General features: G+C 42.0%; 1 protein-coding gene across 1 annotated transcript in view; it reads right to left on the bottom strand.

The window, feature by feature from the left end:
- The window catches only part of CMTM8 (CKLF like MARVEL transmembrane domain containing 8), a 106506-nt gene extending 88831 nt beyond the window's left edge, over positions 1-17675 (bottom strand). The window contains exon 1 of the mRNA XM_082724274.1: positions 17007-17675. Within this exon, the coding sequence (XP_082580400.1) occupies positions 17007-17153 (147 nt within the window). The 5' untranslated portion in view covers positions 17154-17675. The remainder of the gene's footprint in view (positions 1-17006) is intronic.
- Positions 17676-18836: the final 1161 nt, after the last annotated feature.

Below are 18836 nucleotides of genomic sequence, written 5' to 3'. Positions count from 1 at the left end.
TTTTAAAGATTTTATTCATTTAACAGACAGAGATCACAAGTAGGCAGAGAGGCAGGCAGAGAGCGAGAGGGGGAAGCAGGCTCCCTGCTGAGCAGAGAGCTGGATGCGGGGCTCGATCCAAGGACCCTGGAATCATGACCTGATCTGAAGGCAGAGGCTTAACCCACTGAGCCACCCAGGCGCTCCCATCACCAGCCCTTCTAAGAAATAGAAAAAAGCAAGGAATACCTAGAAGGCTTGTTTCTATCAACCAGCTAAGCATTTAATAATTCAGATGGAAATATGGACATTTAAATGTCACCATAGACAGCCTATAGGATTTTTTGTCTTTGCTTTTGTTTTTAAGATTTTATTTATTTATTTGACACACAGAGATCTCAAGTAGGTAGCAAGGCAGGCAGAGAGAGAGAGAGAGAGGAGGAAGCAGGCTCCCTGCTGATCAGAGAGCGCGATCCATGTGGGGCTCGATCCCAGGACCCTGGGATCATGACCTGAGCTGAAGGCAGAGGCTTTAACCCACTAAGCGACCCAGGTGCCCCAAAATTCATTTCATTTTAAATGAAAATTACTGATGGGGCGCCTGGTGACTCAGTCAGTTAAGTGTCTGCCTTGAGCTCAGGTCATGATCTCAGGGTCCTAGGATGGAGCCCCTCATTGGGCTCTGCTCAGCACGGAATCTGCCTCTCCCACTCCCTCTGCCCCTCCACTTCGTTCGTGCTCTCTCACTCTCTCTCTCTCAAATGAATAAAATCTTAAAAAAAATTTTTTTAATGAAAATTAATGGTGGGGTGCTTGGATGGCTCAGTTGGTTAAGCATCTGACTCTTTTTTTTTTTTTTAAAGATTTTATTTATTTATTCGACAGAGAGAGATCACAAGTAGGCAGAGAGGCAGGCAGAGAGAGAGAGAGGAGGAAGCAGGCTCCCTGCTGAGCACAGAGCCCGATGCGGGGCTCGATCCCAGGACCCTGAGATCATGACCCGAGCTGAAGGCAGCGGCTTAACCCATTGAGCCACCCAGGCGCCCCAAGCATCTGACTCTTGATTTCAGCTCAGGTTGTGATCTCATGGTCGTGAGATTGAGCCCCATGGCTGGTTCTGTGTTCAGTCGTGAGTCTGCTTGAGATTCTCTCTCCCCCTTCTCCCCTTGCCCCTCTCCCCACAAACAAGTAAATAAATCTAAAAGAAAGTAAGAGAGAGAGAGAGGAATTAATAGTAAAATACTCATCTAACGAAAAGTACTGCTACCTTCCTGGGAATAGTTCTAGTCACAAATCTTAGCAAAAAAAACAAACTATAATTTGCATCTTTTATATTTTAGATTTTGAGATGAATAATGGACCAAAGGCCTACAAGGAATAAATGCCTTTTGAATTTCAGCTCAAACTTGAAAATTTGAAGCTTTAAACTCTCCTTCAGTACCTCCCTAAGCGTATTTTCTTTTTATGTCTTACATCCTATTACTGATCATTTGTTATAATAAAAATAGAAAGGTGCTATTTACCACCACATTCTAAATGCCAGATACAGATTCTGGCACACAATAAATATTCACATACCTGATGACTGAATACATAAGAGATGCATTATTAACTTACACTGGAAAATACCTTGAAGAACGTGACAATCAATCCTAACACATCACTGAAGACAAGGGAATGGTTGAGAAGTCGTCTTTGTAGGAACTAAGGTAAATCCTTTGTCCCAAAATTAATCTATGCATTATATAAAAATTTAATCAAAGTGCAATACAGTTTGACAAGAGAGAGGGGACACAGCAGTGCAGGGCTTTAAAAAAAATTCTGAAAGTTATATCTGAGGTGGTTTACCCTAGCAGATGTTAAAATGTTATCCTAGAACTACAGATGGTAAAAAATGGGAACAGAGACTGGAATAGAGTGGAAAGTACAGAGTTGAAGGTAAGAAGATACAAGAATTAGTTAAGTGAAACAAAGAAGCAACCCAGGGACGCCTGGGTGGCTCAGTTGGTTGGACAACTGCCTTCGGCTTAGGTCATGATCTCGGAGTCCCGGGATCGAGTCCCGCATCGGGCTCCCAGCTCCACAGGGAGTCTGCTTCTCTCTCTGCCCTTCTCCTCACTCATGCTCTCTCTCCCTGTCTCTCTCTCAAATAAATAAATAAAATCTTTAAAAAAAAAAAAAAAAAAAAACAAAGAAGCAACCCAGATTAGTGAAGGAAGAATAGAGTTGTCAATAGATCATGCTGGGACAACTGAACAGACATTTGAAAACAAAGTTAGAGCTCAAATTTATACCTTCTACTACAGTAAATTTCAATATGAAGATTAAACATCAAAAAGTCTTAAAAAAGTTAAATACAATGTATTTGGGTTTTGTTAGTGAGGTACAAACTTCAAAGCATGATGGCAAACGTGGGGTCAAAATGAAATAAATCAAAGATAAACTTTGGATTTTGTAAATAAAATCAACATAAATAAAATTATGGTGTGATAGGGCAGAAAAAAATTTGCAATACAGAAAGAAGGTCAATATTCCTTCTGTACATCAAAAATACCTCTAAGTAACAAAACAGCTGAACTTCTCTTTCAAAGTAGCTGACCAGACCTGCACGCTTACCTCTTCATCCTCCCTATATCCCACTGAAATAACTAAAAAACAAACAAACAAACAAACAAACAAAACCCCCAAGTAATTTCAAAACACAGAGTAGTGCAGGGGCACCTGGGTGGCTCAGTTAGCTAAGCCTCTGCCTTCAGCTCAGGTCACGATCCCAGCAGGATTGAGGCCCACATGGGGGCTCCCTGCTCAGTGAGGACCCTGGCTTCTCTCTCTACCTTTGCCTGCTGCTTCCCTGCTTGTGCATACGTTCTATCTCTTTCTGTCAAATAAATAAATAAAATCTGGAAAAAAAAAAAAAAAAAAGTACAGGGTAGTGCTGAAAAGCTGGATAGAGCAGCAGCAGTGCCTAGAGTAGTGAGGGATCCCTGGGAGGGACGTGGGAACAAACTAATGACAAACATGCAGTTTCTAACCTATAGCTCTAGAAAGGAAAATTGAGGACCTATCAAAAAAAGGTGAGCTTCCAAACAGACCCTCAGAAAAATCCAGACTAGAGTTAACAACAGAAGTGGGAGAAGGAATAAGCCAAGAGTAATCTGCTAAGTATGAATTTGAAGGCTTAGAAGCTGCCAAGTTAATCATCATCTCCCCGATTCCCTCCAGCAGTTACTTCTGGAAATAGCCCCCAAGACAAAGCTTCAAGACAGCCAGATCCTTCAGGAAGCTATGTGCACACCTCATAGAAAAGTCCACACGGGTACACTGTTCCTTAATGTCCCCCCTTCACCGGATTAATATGTCTCTTCCTCTGGAAACAAAACAAAACAAAACAAAACCCACTAGGTCTAGGTCATGTGATGAAAACCCATGTTCACTGCCAGAGGCACAGGATTCTCACTCACACTAAGCAAACACTCTCCAGCCATCTCATCTACAATTACAAACCGACAAATATGAATCACCAAATGACTGAGGAAATCAGCCAGAGAAGGAGCCAACAGATTCAACAAGCAGACAAGGTCTCTCTGCAAATGAAGTGTAAAAACACCAAAGGGTCCTAAAATAATTCAATTAAAAAAAAAAAAAAAAGAAATGATCAGGCTACAAATGAAAAAGAATGATAAACTGTTGTGAATTAAAAATATCAAAGCCCAAAAAACCATACTCCACAGAAAATCTGAATTGGGGCTGGAACTGTTATTTCCCAAAACTCTGCAAAAGAACAAAGAGAAGGAAAGTTTGGGTGAGGCGGGGAGAGGGGGGTGAAGCAAGGAGATACTGAAGACAGTTTAATCTCTCCTGGAACTTCTGGATTGAATAAAGAGTTTTGGGGGAGGAAATGGAACAGATGCAGGAAATAGAAAAAAGTTCTCTGTGCTGAAGAGAGATTTCATTATTATTTATATAGGGTCCCATGAAGGCTGATAAATAAGGAATGCTTTTCTAGACACACAGTGGTAAAGTATATGGTCTCTACAGATTTATAAACATAGGGAGAAAATTCCAAAAGCTTCTAAGGAGATTTTTTAAAAACACCATTTGGTTGTTTAAAAGGAAATACGAACATTATTCCCACCGAGAAGTGGGTTTATAACCTAGGACAAACAAGCTCTCTGACTTAAATATTACAAAGGTTCTATTCTGCAAGAGATGCAAAGGACATAGTCTCAGCAGGGATCACCAGGGGCCATCAGTCTAGAACCACCCTGAGAAAGGACCTTCAAGTCCTCTCCATCCATCCCAGGTTGGGGCAACAGCATTCTGTCTGCCCAGGGAGAGAAGCCATCAGGACTCAGGAAACTCCAAGTGAGGGTTTAACAATCTTTAATTCCCAACCATAACAATCTGAAGGCCTACTATAATTACCAGATATGGCCGCAAAATGACCTTTCACAAACCATTTCACCCCAATGAAACATTCCACCCCCAAGTTCTTGCCATACCACCAATGCCATCTTTCTACATTTTCCTGCAATGTGCAAGTCACTTCATGCAAGGCTGTGCTGCAATGAAGTCTGTGGGAATGCACAATCATGAATGGACAAGGCCTGGGAGGGACTAAACTTCATGGCCTGTCTAGGGTCTACCAGACCACCAGGTCTCTTATTAACAGTACTAGATGCTTGAAGACAATGAAAGGTCTTCAAAGAATTAACGAAAAGAAGTGTTAAGACCTATAATTTTATACTGAATTATTATTCAAGTATGAAGATAAAAGAAAAATGTTTTTTGATGTGCAATAATTTAAAACGTTTACCATCTTCCCACTTACTAAAACAATTACTCAAGGAGTTATCTGGAAATTGAAAAATTAGAAAGTAAATGACACAAAAAATTGACAAAAGAGTGAAAAAAATCTAAACTTGTTAAGTTTAAATAGTTGTTCAGTGATATCGGCAGGAAGCTTCAGACAACCAGCAAGAAACAATTCCTAAGGGGCATCTGGGTAGCTCAGTGGGTTAAAGCCTCTGCCTTCAGCTCAGGTCATGATCCCAGGGTCCTGGGATTGAGCCCCTCTCTGCTCAGCGGGAAGCCTGCTTCCCTCTCTCTCTGCCTGCCACTCTGCCTACTTGTGATCTCTGTCAAATAAATAAATAAAATCTTAAAAAAAAAAAACGAATAAATAAGGAGGACAGTATTGTTTTTTTAATGGTTTTGAGGTTAAACATCTTAATTTTCTGGGTGGTTAGAAAGATATGTTTAGGGCGCCTGGGTGGCTTGGTGGGTTAAGCCGCTGCCTTCGGCTCAGGTCATGATCTCAGGGTCCTGGGATCGAGTCCCGCATCGGGCTCTCTGCTCAGCAGGGAGTCTGCTTCCTCCTCTCTCTCTCTCTGCCTTCCTCTCTGCTTACTTGTGATCTCTCTCTGTCAAATAAATAAATAAAATCTTTAAAAAAAAAAAAGAAAAAGAAAGATATGTTTAGGTACTTTAAGGAAAACTTAAAAACTAAACTCTAAACAAAACAGAATTTATAATTTCGTTCATTAGAGGAAAAAATAAGGAAAACTAAAAATACTAAGTAAGTTATCACAATAAATGTAAATGTGATAACATTTCCATGTGGAAAACAAGTTCTCAGACTGGGTGTATAAATAAAATTTAGTTATACGATGGGTATAGAAGATGTACTTATAATAAGAAGAAAAAAGTGAAAAATAAAGGGAGGATTTCCTTTTGGGAAGATTAAATGTTTTGGAACTACACAGAAGTGGTGATTGTATAACACTGTGAATGTGCTAAATGCCATTCAATTGTTCACTTTAAAATACTCAATTTTATTTCAGCCATATGTGGAATTTGAGAAGTAAAACAAACAAGCAAAGGGGGGAAAAAAGAGAGCATGAGACAAAATAAGAAAAAGACTCTTAACTAGAGAGAACAAATTCATGGTCACCAGAAGGGAAGGGGGTGACAGGATGGGTGAAGTGGATGATGGGGCTTGGGGCAGGCACTTACTCTGATGGGTACTAGGCAATATGTGAAATTGCTGAATCACTACATTGTACACCTGAAACTAATATAACACTGTATGTTAACTGGAATTAAAATAAAAACTTAAATAGTTAATTTTATCTTTTGTGACTCTCACTTCAATTCAAAATAAAGGGACAAGAACATAACAGATAAACGTTAGCCAGAAAGCTTGTATGGCAATATTAAAATCAAACAAAATGGATCACAGCAAATGAATCAAAGAGGCTGGTCTTGGGACGCCTGGGTGGCTCAGTTGGTTGGACGACTGCCTTCGGCTCAGGTCATGATCCCGGAGTCCCGGGATCGAGTCCCGCATCCAGCTCCCAGCTCCACGGGGAGTCTGCTTCTCTCTCTGCCCTTCTCCTCACTCATGCTCTCTCTCACTGTCTCTCTCTCAAATAAATAAATAAAATCTTTTAAAAAAAAAAAAAGAGGCTGGTCTTACATGAGTGTAGAAACAATCAGATAGAATATTAACAAATAAAATTAAAGAGTAAAAAAAGTTTTAAAATAGAATATTAAAAGAATATATTATAACAAAGTAGAGATTTATTCCAAGATCTCAAGAATGATTCCATGTTGGATTTCCTAATATAACTCACTCCATTAGCGAATTAAGGAAAATAAAATTCTGGTGATCACACTGACAAACACTCCTCCCCCCAAATCCTATCTTCTAAATTCAACAATAGTTTTTGATTCAAAGTACAAGTTAAACTTCCCTTCTTTAACTCAATAAAGAATATCTACCAGAACCTATAGTTAAACCTGTACTATCATTGATACATTGGAAAGCGCCCAACTAAAGTTATGAGCCAGCCAAGGACACTCATACCATCCCAATCATTCAACATTATACTGGTAGTCCCAACATACACAATAATGGAAAAAAGAAAAAGTATAAATATAAAAAGGAAAAGAAAACAATCTAAGGTGCCTGGATGGCTCAGTTGGTTAAGCATCTGCCTTTGGCTCAGGTCATGATCCTGGGGTCCTGGGACTGAGCCTCACATTGGGCTCCTCATTCAGCAGTGAGTCTGCTTCTCCCTTTGCCCCCTCCCCTTCTTGTGCTCTCTCTCTCATGTTCTCTATCTAATAAATAAATAAAATCTTTAAAAAGCAAAAATAGAAAACAATCCTCATTCACAGACAGTACTATAATTTACTTATAAAAGAAATAAAACTGTTAAAACTAGTAATGTAAATATGATAGCTAAACACAAGATAGAAATAAGAAAAATAATAGCTTCCTTATAAACCACAAATAATTAGAAATTGATAAATCCCATTAATTTTTATAAATATCCCTTATCAAAATTGAGAATTCCTAATTCTAGTAAGAAATACATAAAGGGTGCCTGCGTCTCTCAGTTGATTAGGCGTCTGCCTTCCACTGAGGTCATGATCCCAAGGTCCTGGGATTGAGTCCCGAGTGTTGGTCTCCCTGCTCAGTGGGGAATCTGTTTGTCCCTCTCCTTCTGCCCTTCCCCCAACTCATGCTTTCCTTTGATCACTCTATCTCTTGAATAAATAAATAAAATCTTAAAAAAAAATATTAGATTCATCTGGAAAAAACTTAGGACTTCAAGAGCATAAACTGACCCATATAAATAGAAGGGTACAATATCCCTAGATTGTAAGATTCAATATATCAATTTATAATATTAATTATATTAATTTATACATTATTGAATTATCAAGTTAATTTATAAATTTAATACAACTCAATCAAAGTTGTAAAGGGGTTTAAGGAACGCTGATTCTGAAAATCACTTAGTGTAAATATACAAGAACAGCAAAGAAATACAAGTCTGTAAGACTTACTCTCCTGAATATTAAAATTCACGATGAAGCTACAGTAATTAAAAGGTTATAAAGTTAACTCAGGAATAGAACAGATTAGGGTCAAGAAATAGTTACACATATATGGGGATATGATATGATTAATGGTGAGACAACTACATATCCATTTGAGGAAAAAAGTGAAATCACATTCTTTTTTTTTAAGAGTTTATTTATTTATTTCAGAGAGATATCACAAGCAGATGGAGAGGCAGGCAGAGAGAGAAAGAGAGAGAGAGAGGGAAGCAGGCTCCCTGCTGAGCAGAGAGCCCGATACGGGACTGGATCCCAGGACCCTGAGATCATGACCTGAGCCGAAGGCAGCGGCTTAACCCACTGAGCCACCCAGGCGCCCTGAAATCACATTCTTAAACATACAAAAGGAACTTATGGCTTAAGACAGTAAATACTTTTAACACTAAAAAAAATTATCCTATATTTCCTTCAAATATCTGCATAATCCTGGGGGTAGGGAAGCCATGTTTAAGCAAAGCAAACCCTAGAAGGCTAAATAAAGATAACAGGCTTAAAGATTCTATTTATTTATTTATTTAGAGAACATGCAAGCAGAGGGAGGGGCTGAGAGAGAGGGAGAGAACTCAAGCAGACTCCGCCCTGAGCAATAAGCCCAGTGCAGAGCGTGCTCTCATGACCCTGAGATCATGACCTGAGCAGAAATCATGAGTCCAACACTTAACCAAATGAGCCAGCCAGGTGATTCAAAGATAACAGTTTAGACGGTGCAAATCAGAAAATTATTTTAGTGAAAATGGCATGACTGATGCTATTAACAAGTGACAGAGGAAAATTAATAACCCTTAGTATATAGGAAACTTATAAATCAACAAAGAAGAACATAGAAAAATATTAAGATATTATTAAATGATGAAGCAGTTGCAGAATGTATGTAATATACTCATTCATGTATGTGCAGCATACTGTATGTTCGCATGTACATACGAGAAAGGTCTGGGAAAAATGTGAATGGTAAGCACATCTAAGCAGACGGGTAGATGAGGGATGGAATGAAGGACGTATGTTAGCAGAGACTTTCAGTTTTCATTCTATATATAAATGATATGAAATTTACCTTTACAGTGAGCACTTATTACTTTGCTGTAGGCTTCTTTAATTCCATTAACTCATAAATATATCCTTGTTATAGAAAAATGTAAACCTATAAAAAGATAAGCAGCTACAAAGCAAACAACCCATTCAAACACATTCCCCATACCAATCTTATCTCTCTCCTGGGAGGTAATTTTCATTTAAGCTTTCTCTCTCTCTTTTATATCTTTTAAACATTTTCTTAAAGAAAGAAAGAGCCCATGTTTTAAATGAAGAGGAAAAAATTACTAGTTATCAAGAGAAGAAATAAATGGCTAATGAGCATATTTAAAATATTCAACTTTAATAATCAGAGAAATGCAAATAAAAACAATTTGTTCTTTTTCACATGTCCAGGGTTCCCCTAAATATTAGCTGATGTTCTTTCTGACTAGTGTTGTCTATGCCAAACTAGTTTTTTTTATTTTGAGTATCTCCCACTCTAACAGAGCTGGCAAATATTAAAACAAAGTTTGAGTATTTGTAGAAACAAACCCTGTTACACACTGAAATACCACTAGAGGAAATGTAAATTGGTATAAACTCTGTAAAACTTGGCAGCAGAATCAAAAGTCTTAAAAACACATATGCCAAACCACGAAAAAAAAAAAACTATTAGAATCAATATATGAGGTCATCAAAATTGCAGGATACAAGATCAAAGATATAAAACTCAATTGGATTTCTATGATCTAACAATGAAGAGTCTGAAAATGAAATTAAGAAAATAATTCCGTTTGCAAGAGCATCAGATAGAATAAAATACTTAGGAATAAATTTAACAAAAGAAAAATAAGACCTGTGTGCTGAAAACTATAAAACATGTTGAAAGAAATTAGAGAAAACCTAATGAAATGGAAAGCCATCCCATGTTTATGAACTGGAAAATTTAATTTTGTTAAAGATGGCAATACTCCCCAAATTGACCTACAGATTCAACATAATCCATATTGAAATTTCAGCTGCCCCTTTCTATAGAAACTGACAAACTGATACTAAAAATATATAAGGAAATGCAAAGGACCCAGGATAGCCAAAAAACAATTTTGAAAAAAGAAAAACAAATTTGGCACACTCACAACTTCAGACTTCAAAACTTTCTACAAAGCTACAATAATCAGTACAGTGTGGTACTGGCATTAAGAACACAGAGATCAATGTACTAGAACTGAGAACCCAGAAATAAGCTCTTATAATACTACATTAGATTTTTGAAAAGGGTGTCAAGACAATTCAATGGGAGAAAAAGTCTTTTCAACAAATGGTGCTGGGACAACTAGATATCCATATGAAAAAGAATCAACTTAGACCCCTATTTCATACTGTATAAAAGTAACTCAAAATGCATCACAGACTCAAAGATAAGACAAAACTATACAACTTTAAGGAGAATACATAAACATAAATCTTCATGACTTCAGATTAAGAAAGTCTTCTCATATATGATATCAAAAGCATATGCCATGAAAGAAAATACATACATAAATTGCATTTTACTAAATTAAGAATCTTTGCACTTCAAAGGACGCCATCGCATAAAGTGAAAAGACAACTCACAGAATGGAAGAAAATTATTTGCAAGTCATATATCTGATAAAAGACTTGTATCCAGAATATGTAAAAAGAGATCTTCCAACTCAACAATAATTTTTTTAAACGATAAGGGATTTGAATACACATTTCCCCAAAGAAGATAGACAAATGACCAATAAATACATGAAGAGCTGCTCAACATCACTAGTTGTTAGAGAAATACAAACCCAAAGCACAATGAGATACCACTTCAAACCCTGTAGGATACCCAGAATCAAAAAGAGAGAAAATAAACAATCTTAGCGAAAATACAGAGAAATTGGAACTCGGATTGCTGGCTGGATTGCAGGGCAGTGCAGACACTTTGAAAAGTCTAGCAGTACTTCAAACTCTTAAACAAAGAGTTACCCTGTGACTCAGCCATTCCATTCCTGGGTAACTGCCCAAGTGAAAACATATGTCCATAAAAATACTTTGTTCATGAAGGTTCATAGCAGCATTATTCATAATAGCCAAAATGTGGAAACAACCCAAATGTACATCACTTGATGAATACACAAAATTAAATACATAACGGAATATTCTTTGGCAAAAAAGGAACTGAGTATTGATATGTACTACAGCATGGATGGCCACTGAAAGCATTAGGCTAAGTAAAAGAAACAAGACAGAAAGACCACATATTATAGGGCCATTTTTTGAGATGTCCAGAATAGACAAATTAGAGAGACAGAAAGTAGACTAGTGGTTACCAAGGGCTGAAAGGAGGGGAGAATAGAAGTAACTGTTAAGAGGTATGGGGTTTCTTTCTGAGGTGACAAATAAGTTCTAAAATAGTGGTACAGCTCTGTGAGCATCCTAAAATTCTCAAATTGTACATGTTAAAAAGGTCAATTTCAGGATCTGAATATCTCCATATAGCTGCATTTTAGGAATGCACATGCTAAAACTCACAGAACTCTACACTAAAAAGGGTGAGTTTTACTGGATACCTCAAAATTGACTTAAAAGAAAATTCAATGACCTTTTATTCACTTCTAAGTACTCACTCTTAGTAAACATTAAAGAACCACCAGAAAGAATCAGCATAAAGGAAGCTTGTTACATTTTTAAAGGGAAGAAACATAACCTGAAGAGTAGGAGCCTGAATATTTATGGAATACTATGTGGCCATTAAGAATGTCATAAGAAATTAATTAATGAGGAAAGGTGATTTATCAGGACTCGGCAGGACACCCGGCACTTTCAGATGAGTTTAATAAAGGTGTTATTTATAAAGCAGGGTGCAGGGAAACCACAGTGATAGTGCAGGGCCTGGCAGTGGAGAGCAGCTGGGAGCAAACGGCTGGCTCTGAGAGCCAGGGAAAACAGCTGGGTGCGCAGCGTTGCCAGACAGCCTTCCTTCCACCGAGAGTCAACCTGCTCAGAGTCAGCAGGCAGGAATCCCAGGGACTGAAAACCCAGAACCTGCTCTCCTCTCACCGCCAGCCTCCTGCGGTTATCACTTCTGGATGAATCCAGTGAAACATCAGAGGGGAGCTCCTTGAGACTGTCCAAGCAAGTCAGCCTTCAGGGTGGAGGACAGAGTGGGGAAGGGTGTGGAGTGGGTCTGGAGGACAAATGGGAGATATCCAGCGCAGATGGCCATAGCAGTAAACGAAAGAATAGTTTGTGACTGCATCCAAAAAAAAAAAAAAAAATACAGATAAATGATACATAACCACTTGAACAATTCTGGAGTGGTTTTTTCCAAGTGCTAAATAGTGATTCACTCAGCGTTCTTTAACAGTGGTGCTGTTGGCAAATGGTAAAGCAATTCGTTGTTGGGGACTGTCTCATGCACTTCAGGACATTTAGTGACCCTGACCCCCAGGGCACAAAACACCAGTGGACGCTTCAATATTACAATAACCAATTTTTTTTTTTTCAATTTTAAATCCTATACTCTCCTAGTACCATGCCCATTAGCAACCACCATGGGAGCTAGAATTACAGGGGGGTTTTCTTAACTGCATTTTTCTATATTTTTCTACAAAGACTAGGTATTGTTTTGTGAACTGGAAACTATGGTCACTGAGTTTTTCTTTTTTAAAGAATTCAACAGGATAATATGATTTACATTCCAGCTCTCGGTAAATTCTACTCATCCCTCCCCACCCAAGTCTGCTTATGACAGTAAGCATACGAAAGGTGACCTGACATTATTACCCGGATGCTGTAATTCATTTTGAAGTCACCAATAACAGGAAGGGTGCAATTAGCTCAGCTTCTGACAAACCACTTTAATTCTTCAAGTACTCGTAATTATTATAAGATCACAGCATCCTACAAGTCACGGGTCAGGTACTGGATTGCTTCTAGCTTGTTATAAAACTTTAAACGGAAGGAAATGACTACAATTTGGTTTCAACACAATGTTACACTGGCACAGCCCAGTGTTTGAGCTACAACCACTTGCTCCTGTGGGAAAGCCAGGGCTAGCGAATTTGACAACAGATTTGGGGAAACATTTTGTTTTGTTCTCTACTACTTCATTTCTCCCAGATTCAAGCAGGAAGCCAAAGTCTTAGCAATTCTTTGTCCCGGTATTTGGTGTTTATTTTTCGAGGCAGAAAATAACATCCTTCTCGGGACAGGTCTATCTGAATGCCAGGGTGGGGAAAGCAATAGTTGGAAACCTGCTCCCCTCACAAGCGCCCCCCCAATAAAGACTCAGTGGTACCATATTGCTTTACCTCTAAGAAACCATCGACAATAAGCCACATCCTGATTTAGACATTAAAACACGAACCAGAAATATCTTAGATCAATAAAGCATATATCATTTAAGATAATTTTTCAGATTTTTATTTTAGAAATTCTCCTAACTTAAAAAAAAAAAAAAAGTATTTTTAGTTTGATAGGTTCACACTACTGATAATAATTTAAGCCAGCAGAATTTTGTGGAAAGATAATTTCAGAATATGTAACAAACCTTTAATTTTGTGCACTTTTTGACACACAACTGTACTTTAAAGAACTTTCTCTTGAGAAAATCACTGCATAAATGTGGAAAGAGGGACAAAGAAGGAAAATTGCTATAACACTGGCTATACTAGTAAAACCTAGAAACATGTTGATTTTTTTTTAACTTTTATTTCTTTTTCTTTTGAGAGAGAGGGAGCATGTGGGCATGTGAAGCAGGTGGGGAGTAGGGCAGTGAGGGAGAGAGAAAGAATTCCAAGCTGACTCCACACCCAGCACAGAGCCCAGTGCAGGCTTGATCCCACAACCCTGAGATCATGACCAGAGCCCAAATCAAGGGGCAGACATTCAACCAAATGAACCACTCAGTCACCCCGAAACATGAAAACGGAGGAAATCAAATATGGTACTTCCTTACAACAGAAAACTATAATCATTGAGAGATCCGAGATCCTGAGAAATGCTTAGGGCATGGTAAGTGAACACAGAATGTCACAAACCCATGAGTAAAATTCTAAGAAAATACATGAATAAACAAAAATAAGGGATAAATGGAGTTTCAGAAGAAAAAAAAAAAACCAGAAAGGTAAAAATCACTTTAAAAAAATCTCCTTACACATACATGAGCTTTCCTGACAGAGAAGACATGAGGTCCCCTGTATAATGGAAGAAAAATGGACTCAGAAGAAGGCACATTAGGATGAACTGAAAGATTTTTTGGGGAAAAGATCCAGAAGGTAAAGAAAAAAAAAGGATGAATAATTAAAATTTATGAAAACAAAAAACAGAACAGCTCAAAGAGAGTGGAGGACTACTTTCAAAATGCTGAAGGAAAACAATTTCCAATCTAACATTCTTTACCTAAACAAACTATTAATTATGTGTAAGAGTTAAATCAAGATATTCTGAAAGATGTAAATCTCTATTCACACATATATCCCTTCTCAGGAAACGACTAAAGTCTGTACGGTTCCCCCACAGTAAACTACAATAGTAATAATAAAAAGGTTTTTGTAAGGCAAAACAGAGAGGAATACTGGTCAGGAGAAGCAGGAGACCCAACCCAGAAGAGAAGGGGAGAGAAAGAATCTCCAGAGTCTTGCTAAGACCCCATGCTGTCACCTGTGCCAAGGTGAGAGGCCTGGTGGGACCAGGGTGGAGGCTCCCAGAAAGGGTCGGTCGTGAGATGACTTTGACAGACTCCCAGATGTCTCTCACTTGCCTGATGGGAGATTTTGACAATTAAGGTAAAATTAGTGCTAAACAGCTAGAGAATGAAGAAATGGCATTAGTGCTAAACAGCTAGAGAATGAAGAAATGGCAAAAGAAAATTACTAATTCCAGGGAAATAAATTGGGCTGGAAAGGAAAAGTCCTCACAGACCACTCTCGCTCAACTGTGAACAGCATTTACGGTGTTGTAAGGTCAACTCTGGTCCTTAGTCTAACCTAAAATACTGTGAGAGACAGGAGGGATATATGTATAACAAGGGGTGGGATGTTATGGGTAAAAGGTGGTCTGAGAGGGCTAAAGCCTCATCTCTCACAGGGGGAAGCCAGTGGATAACACCTACAACTGGGGAAAAAAAAAAAAAAAATCAAGGAACAGATTATAAACATTAATGGCTCTAAGAGATTTGAAAGTGAGGAGACGGTGGGGCAAACTTAAAACTCTGCCTGTAAGACTGATAAACGTGTATATATAGCCAAAAATAAAAACTAGGGGTGCCTGAGTCGCTCAGTCGTGAGGCGTCTGCCTTCTGCTCGGGGTCATGATCCCACAGTCCTGGGATGGGGCCACACATCGGGTTCCTTGCTCCATGGGAAGTCTGCTTCCCCATCTCTTACTCCCCCTGCTTGTGTTCCCTCTTCCGCTGTGTCTCTCTCTGTCAAACAAAAAATTTTAAAATCTTTTTAAAAAATAAATAAATAAAAATTTAAAAAAATAAAAATTGAACTATTATAGTGGTATGAGTAATTTTTCTCACCTATTTTTCCACCTTAAAAAAAATTATTGAAATCTAAAAAGATAATATGCCAAAATATCAATGACTCATGGTTATTTCTAGGGATGGGATTGTGGGCCATTTACATTTTGTCCTTCACTTTTCTATTTTCTGAAAAAGCATGGAACAGGAGAAGCAGCCCCCATCTCTGACTTCAGCTTGTTTGTTTTGCTGGAGCAGGGGAGCCTGCCAACTACTTCATTCACACAGCAAATATTTGTTGAATTCCTATAAGCCAGGCCCTGCAAGGTGAGTCCAATACCGTAATCTTTTTTATTGGTTCTCCTGAAGTCCTCTCAGTACCAGCTGGGGGAACCAGCTGCGGGAGGGGGCGGGGGGTTGGGCTGAGCCAACCTTTCTCAAACTTTAGGTGCTAGGAAATCCATTCCCTAGATCTGGAATGGGGTCTGAGACTTCCCAGGAGCAGGGAAACTGCTTGATATACACAGGTTTTGTTGGGGACTTCTCAGAGAAAGCATCTGCGTCTTCTGCCATGTCTTTACCACCACAGCCCACATTCTCTTACCCCATAAAAGCTAGATTTCAACTCCACCAATGTGTAAATGAATGTGTGTGACATATGATGGAGAGGGGACTGGTTAGACAGCCAAAATATCAGTATCACCCCTCTGCAGTGAAGAGCAGGGCCCTAGAGTCAGGCTTACCCTCCACCCCCAGGTGGGACTGACTTCCCCTCTCTACACCTCAGTTTCTTCCCATGGAAAGTGGAATTAATTGAAGACACCTTCACAGGGTAGGGCTGTTGTGTGGGTTACAGGAGGGCACAAAGGCATCTAAAGGTCTTGAGGGAACCCCAGCCCCAGCCCATGGACCCTCATGGAACCCTCATGTCCCATGAGGACAATAAACAGTACCCACTACTAGCCCTGTGAACAGGGCTCCAGACAAGGACTGGCTGGGACTTCAGAAGAAATCGCTTGATCTCTCAGCCTCCATGTGCTGTGAAGAGGAGAAGGCACAAGCCAGGCCTCCTGTCCAGGAATGTTCTGAGCCTCAACCAGGATGTGCACTGCACCAGGCAGGAAGCCTTCCAGTCCTCAACCGGGCTGAGCTCCTCAGATTTTACTCAGTAAAAGTTTCTTCATTCACCTCAATTTTACTGCCACGGAGATCAATCAGCAAAGAAAAAAGTCTCCTCCGCTCCGAGTTTTAGAAAGCTTTGCTTTTAGGGAGGAGGCCATCCACGTGGAGGTCAGGCAAGGGAGGCATCAGGTGTCCGTGACACTCATTAACACAAACTCAACGCCCCCCAAGCATTCCGCTCCCAAGGGACGCCAGGACCACCTAGAGGGCCCAATGAGTCGGGTCTCTGCCCGAGTAGACACCCTGGGTGAGGGTCAGGACCCTCTTTCCCAAGAGAGCGCCAGGTGATCGGACCTCGCTCGGAGACGCGGTCTCTGAGTTTTGCACTCTGGGAAGGAGGCGAGACGGAGCCAAAAGGGTTCCCTGGAAGCGGATCTGCGGAGGCACGACGCCCGGGTCCACCAGCGCCTCCCCGCCCCCCCGCGCGCCCGGCACTCACGATCTCCGCCACGATGAGGAGCCCGGGCAGAGTGCGGAGGAACTCCCGGTCGTAGGCGAAGCTGCTGCTGCTCGTGGAGAAGTTCTCGGCGAAGGAGCTGGCAGTGGTGGTGACGGTATGCGAGCGCGCGCGCTGCGGCTCCTCCATCGCCGCGCCAAGGCCGGGCTGGCCCCTCCTCGGGGACCCCCCGCGCGTCTGGGGCTGGACGCGCGGCCCGGAGTCCTGGGGACACCGGCGGGGGGGAGGGGAGCGCGGCGGGCTCGGGGAGGGAGGCGCGCCGGGGGCGCCCCCCGGGGCCGGTCCCGCCGCGGCGCGTGTTGTACGAGTGCGCGGCGCCCCCCGCTCCTCCGCGCGGGGCTCTCGGCTGCGCTGGGGCCCAGGAGGAGGAGGAGACCGCGCGAGGGGAGACCGCCGGCCGGCCGAGCTAGGCGGCTGAGGCCGGGAGGAGGGGAGGGGGCGTGGAGAGGGGCGGGCGCGAGGCGGGCGGGAGAAGGACCGCCCCGGGGAGGCGCCGCGGGCCGGCGGCCTCTTCACCTGTTGCCGGGGGCCGTGCGGCAGAGAGGGCGCTGGTTGGCGGTGGGGGTCACGGGGCTGGCTGCCCGGCGGGCAGCGCGGAGGAGGGGGCGCGAGGGTCCCGGGCGCCTGCCGCAGCCCGCCCGCGCAGCCTCCGCCAGGCCCCGCCTTCTCGCGCGGGCGGCTCCGCTGACCTGTCTCCTTCCACCTGGCGGCTGGGCCAGGGCTGCGAGGCCCCCGGGAAAGCGCGAACTCTGGGGGCTCCGCGGCCCCAGGAGTCCGCCCGCTCCGCGATAACAGAGGCCGGGGGTCCCGGGGTCGGGGGTGGGGGTGTGACTCGAATGGGAGAAAGAACGGCCGGAACTCTGACCTGGCCGGACCTTAGACCGGAGATCGATGGGAGGCCGCCAGGACTGCCCAGGAGCCGGCCAGAGCTTCTCCCCCTCCCTCTGCGGCCGCCACCGAGGGCGGGCGTTGTTTCCTGCCCCTCCGGTTGGGAACAATTTGAGGAACCGACTTAATCGCTGGGCTTCGAGGGCGAGACTCTTACAGGCGCTCGCACTGGCTCTATCTGGGATTCGTGGAGTCTGAGTGACGGCGCCTGGCCGGGAGACGGGACGGGGGAGTGATTCGGCGTCACTGGTGGAGATGAATCAGTGCGACCATCCCGTGGTACTCGGAAGGAAAGCTCGAAAGGTGTGGATTATGCAAAGCGAAGTTTATGACCAACGGGCTATGCTTTTCTGGGATGGGGGAGGGGATGAGGGTGCCGGTGAGTGAGACAGCTTGTTACAGGGTCAAGTTAGACCTGAGCTCCAACAGGGAACTTCCATTTTTCACCTGTGTGACCACGAGCCAATGGCTCCACCCCTTTCGGCCTCAGTGGGGCCACCTGTAAAATGCAGGCTCTGAGAGACTGGTCCTCTTGCCAGAAAGGGGATCTTCTGGGTGGTCCCTCCCTCTCTTTTGTAAAAGGCTGGCAAGAAACGAGTTTTATTGGGAAACCACCAAAAGGAAAGGAATAGTAATTTAGTCACAAAGGGCTGCTTCCAGGTCACTGGAAAGGCCTTCCCTCTGATCAGCTGCAAGACAGATCAAAAAAGAGGTCAGAAGGGACCTTTTATTCACCATGTCCTGTCAGGGGAGAAGAAGGCAAAACTGTATCTAATAAAACGGGGAGTTCGATTCTTTGTAAGTCTAGGGTCTAGTCAGGATCACCTCAGGGAGTAAAAGTTAAGGCCTCAACAGCATTATAAACATGAGGATTTGGAGAAATTCCATCCATGAGCATTTACTAAGCCCCTTGCGCTGGTAGGT

Source organism: Mustela nivalis, assembly GCF_964662115.1.
Source record: "Mustela nivalis genome assembly, chromosome: 1".
NCBI lineage: Eukaryota > Metazoa > Chordata > Mammalia > Carnivora > Mustelidae > Mustela > Mustela nivalis.
The sequence above is the reverse complement of the archived record's forward strand: the minus strand, read 5'-3'. Positions and strand labels throughout refer to the sequence as shown.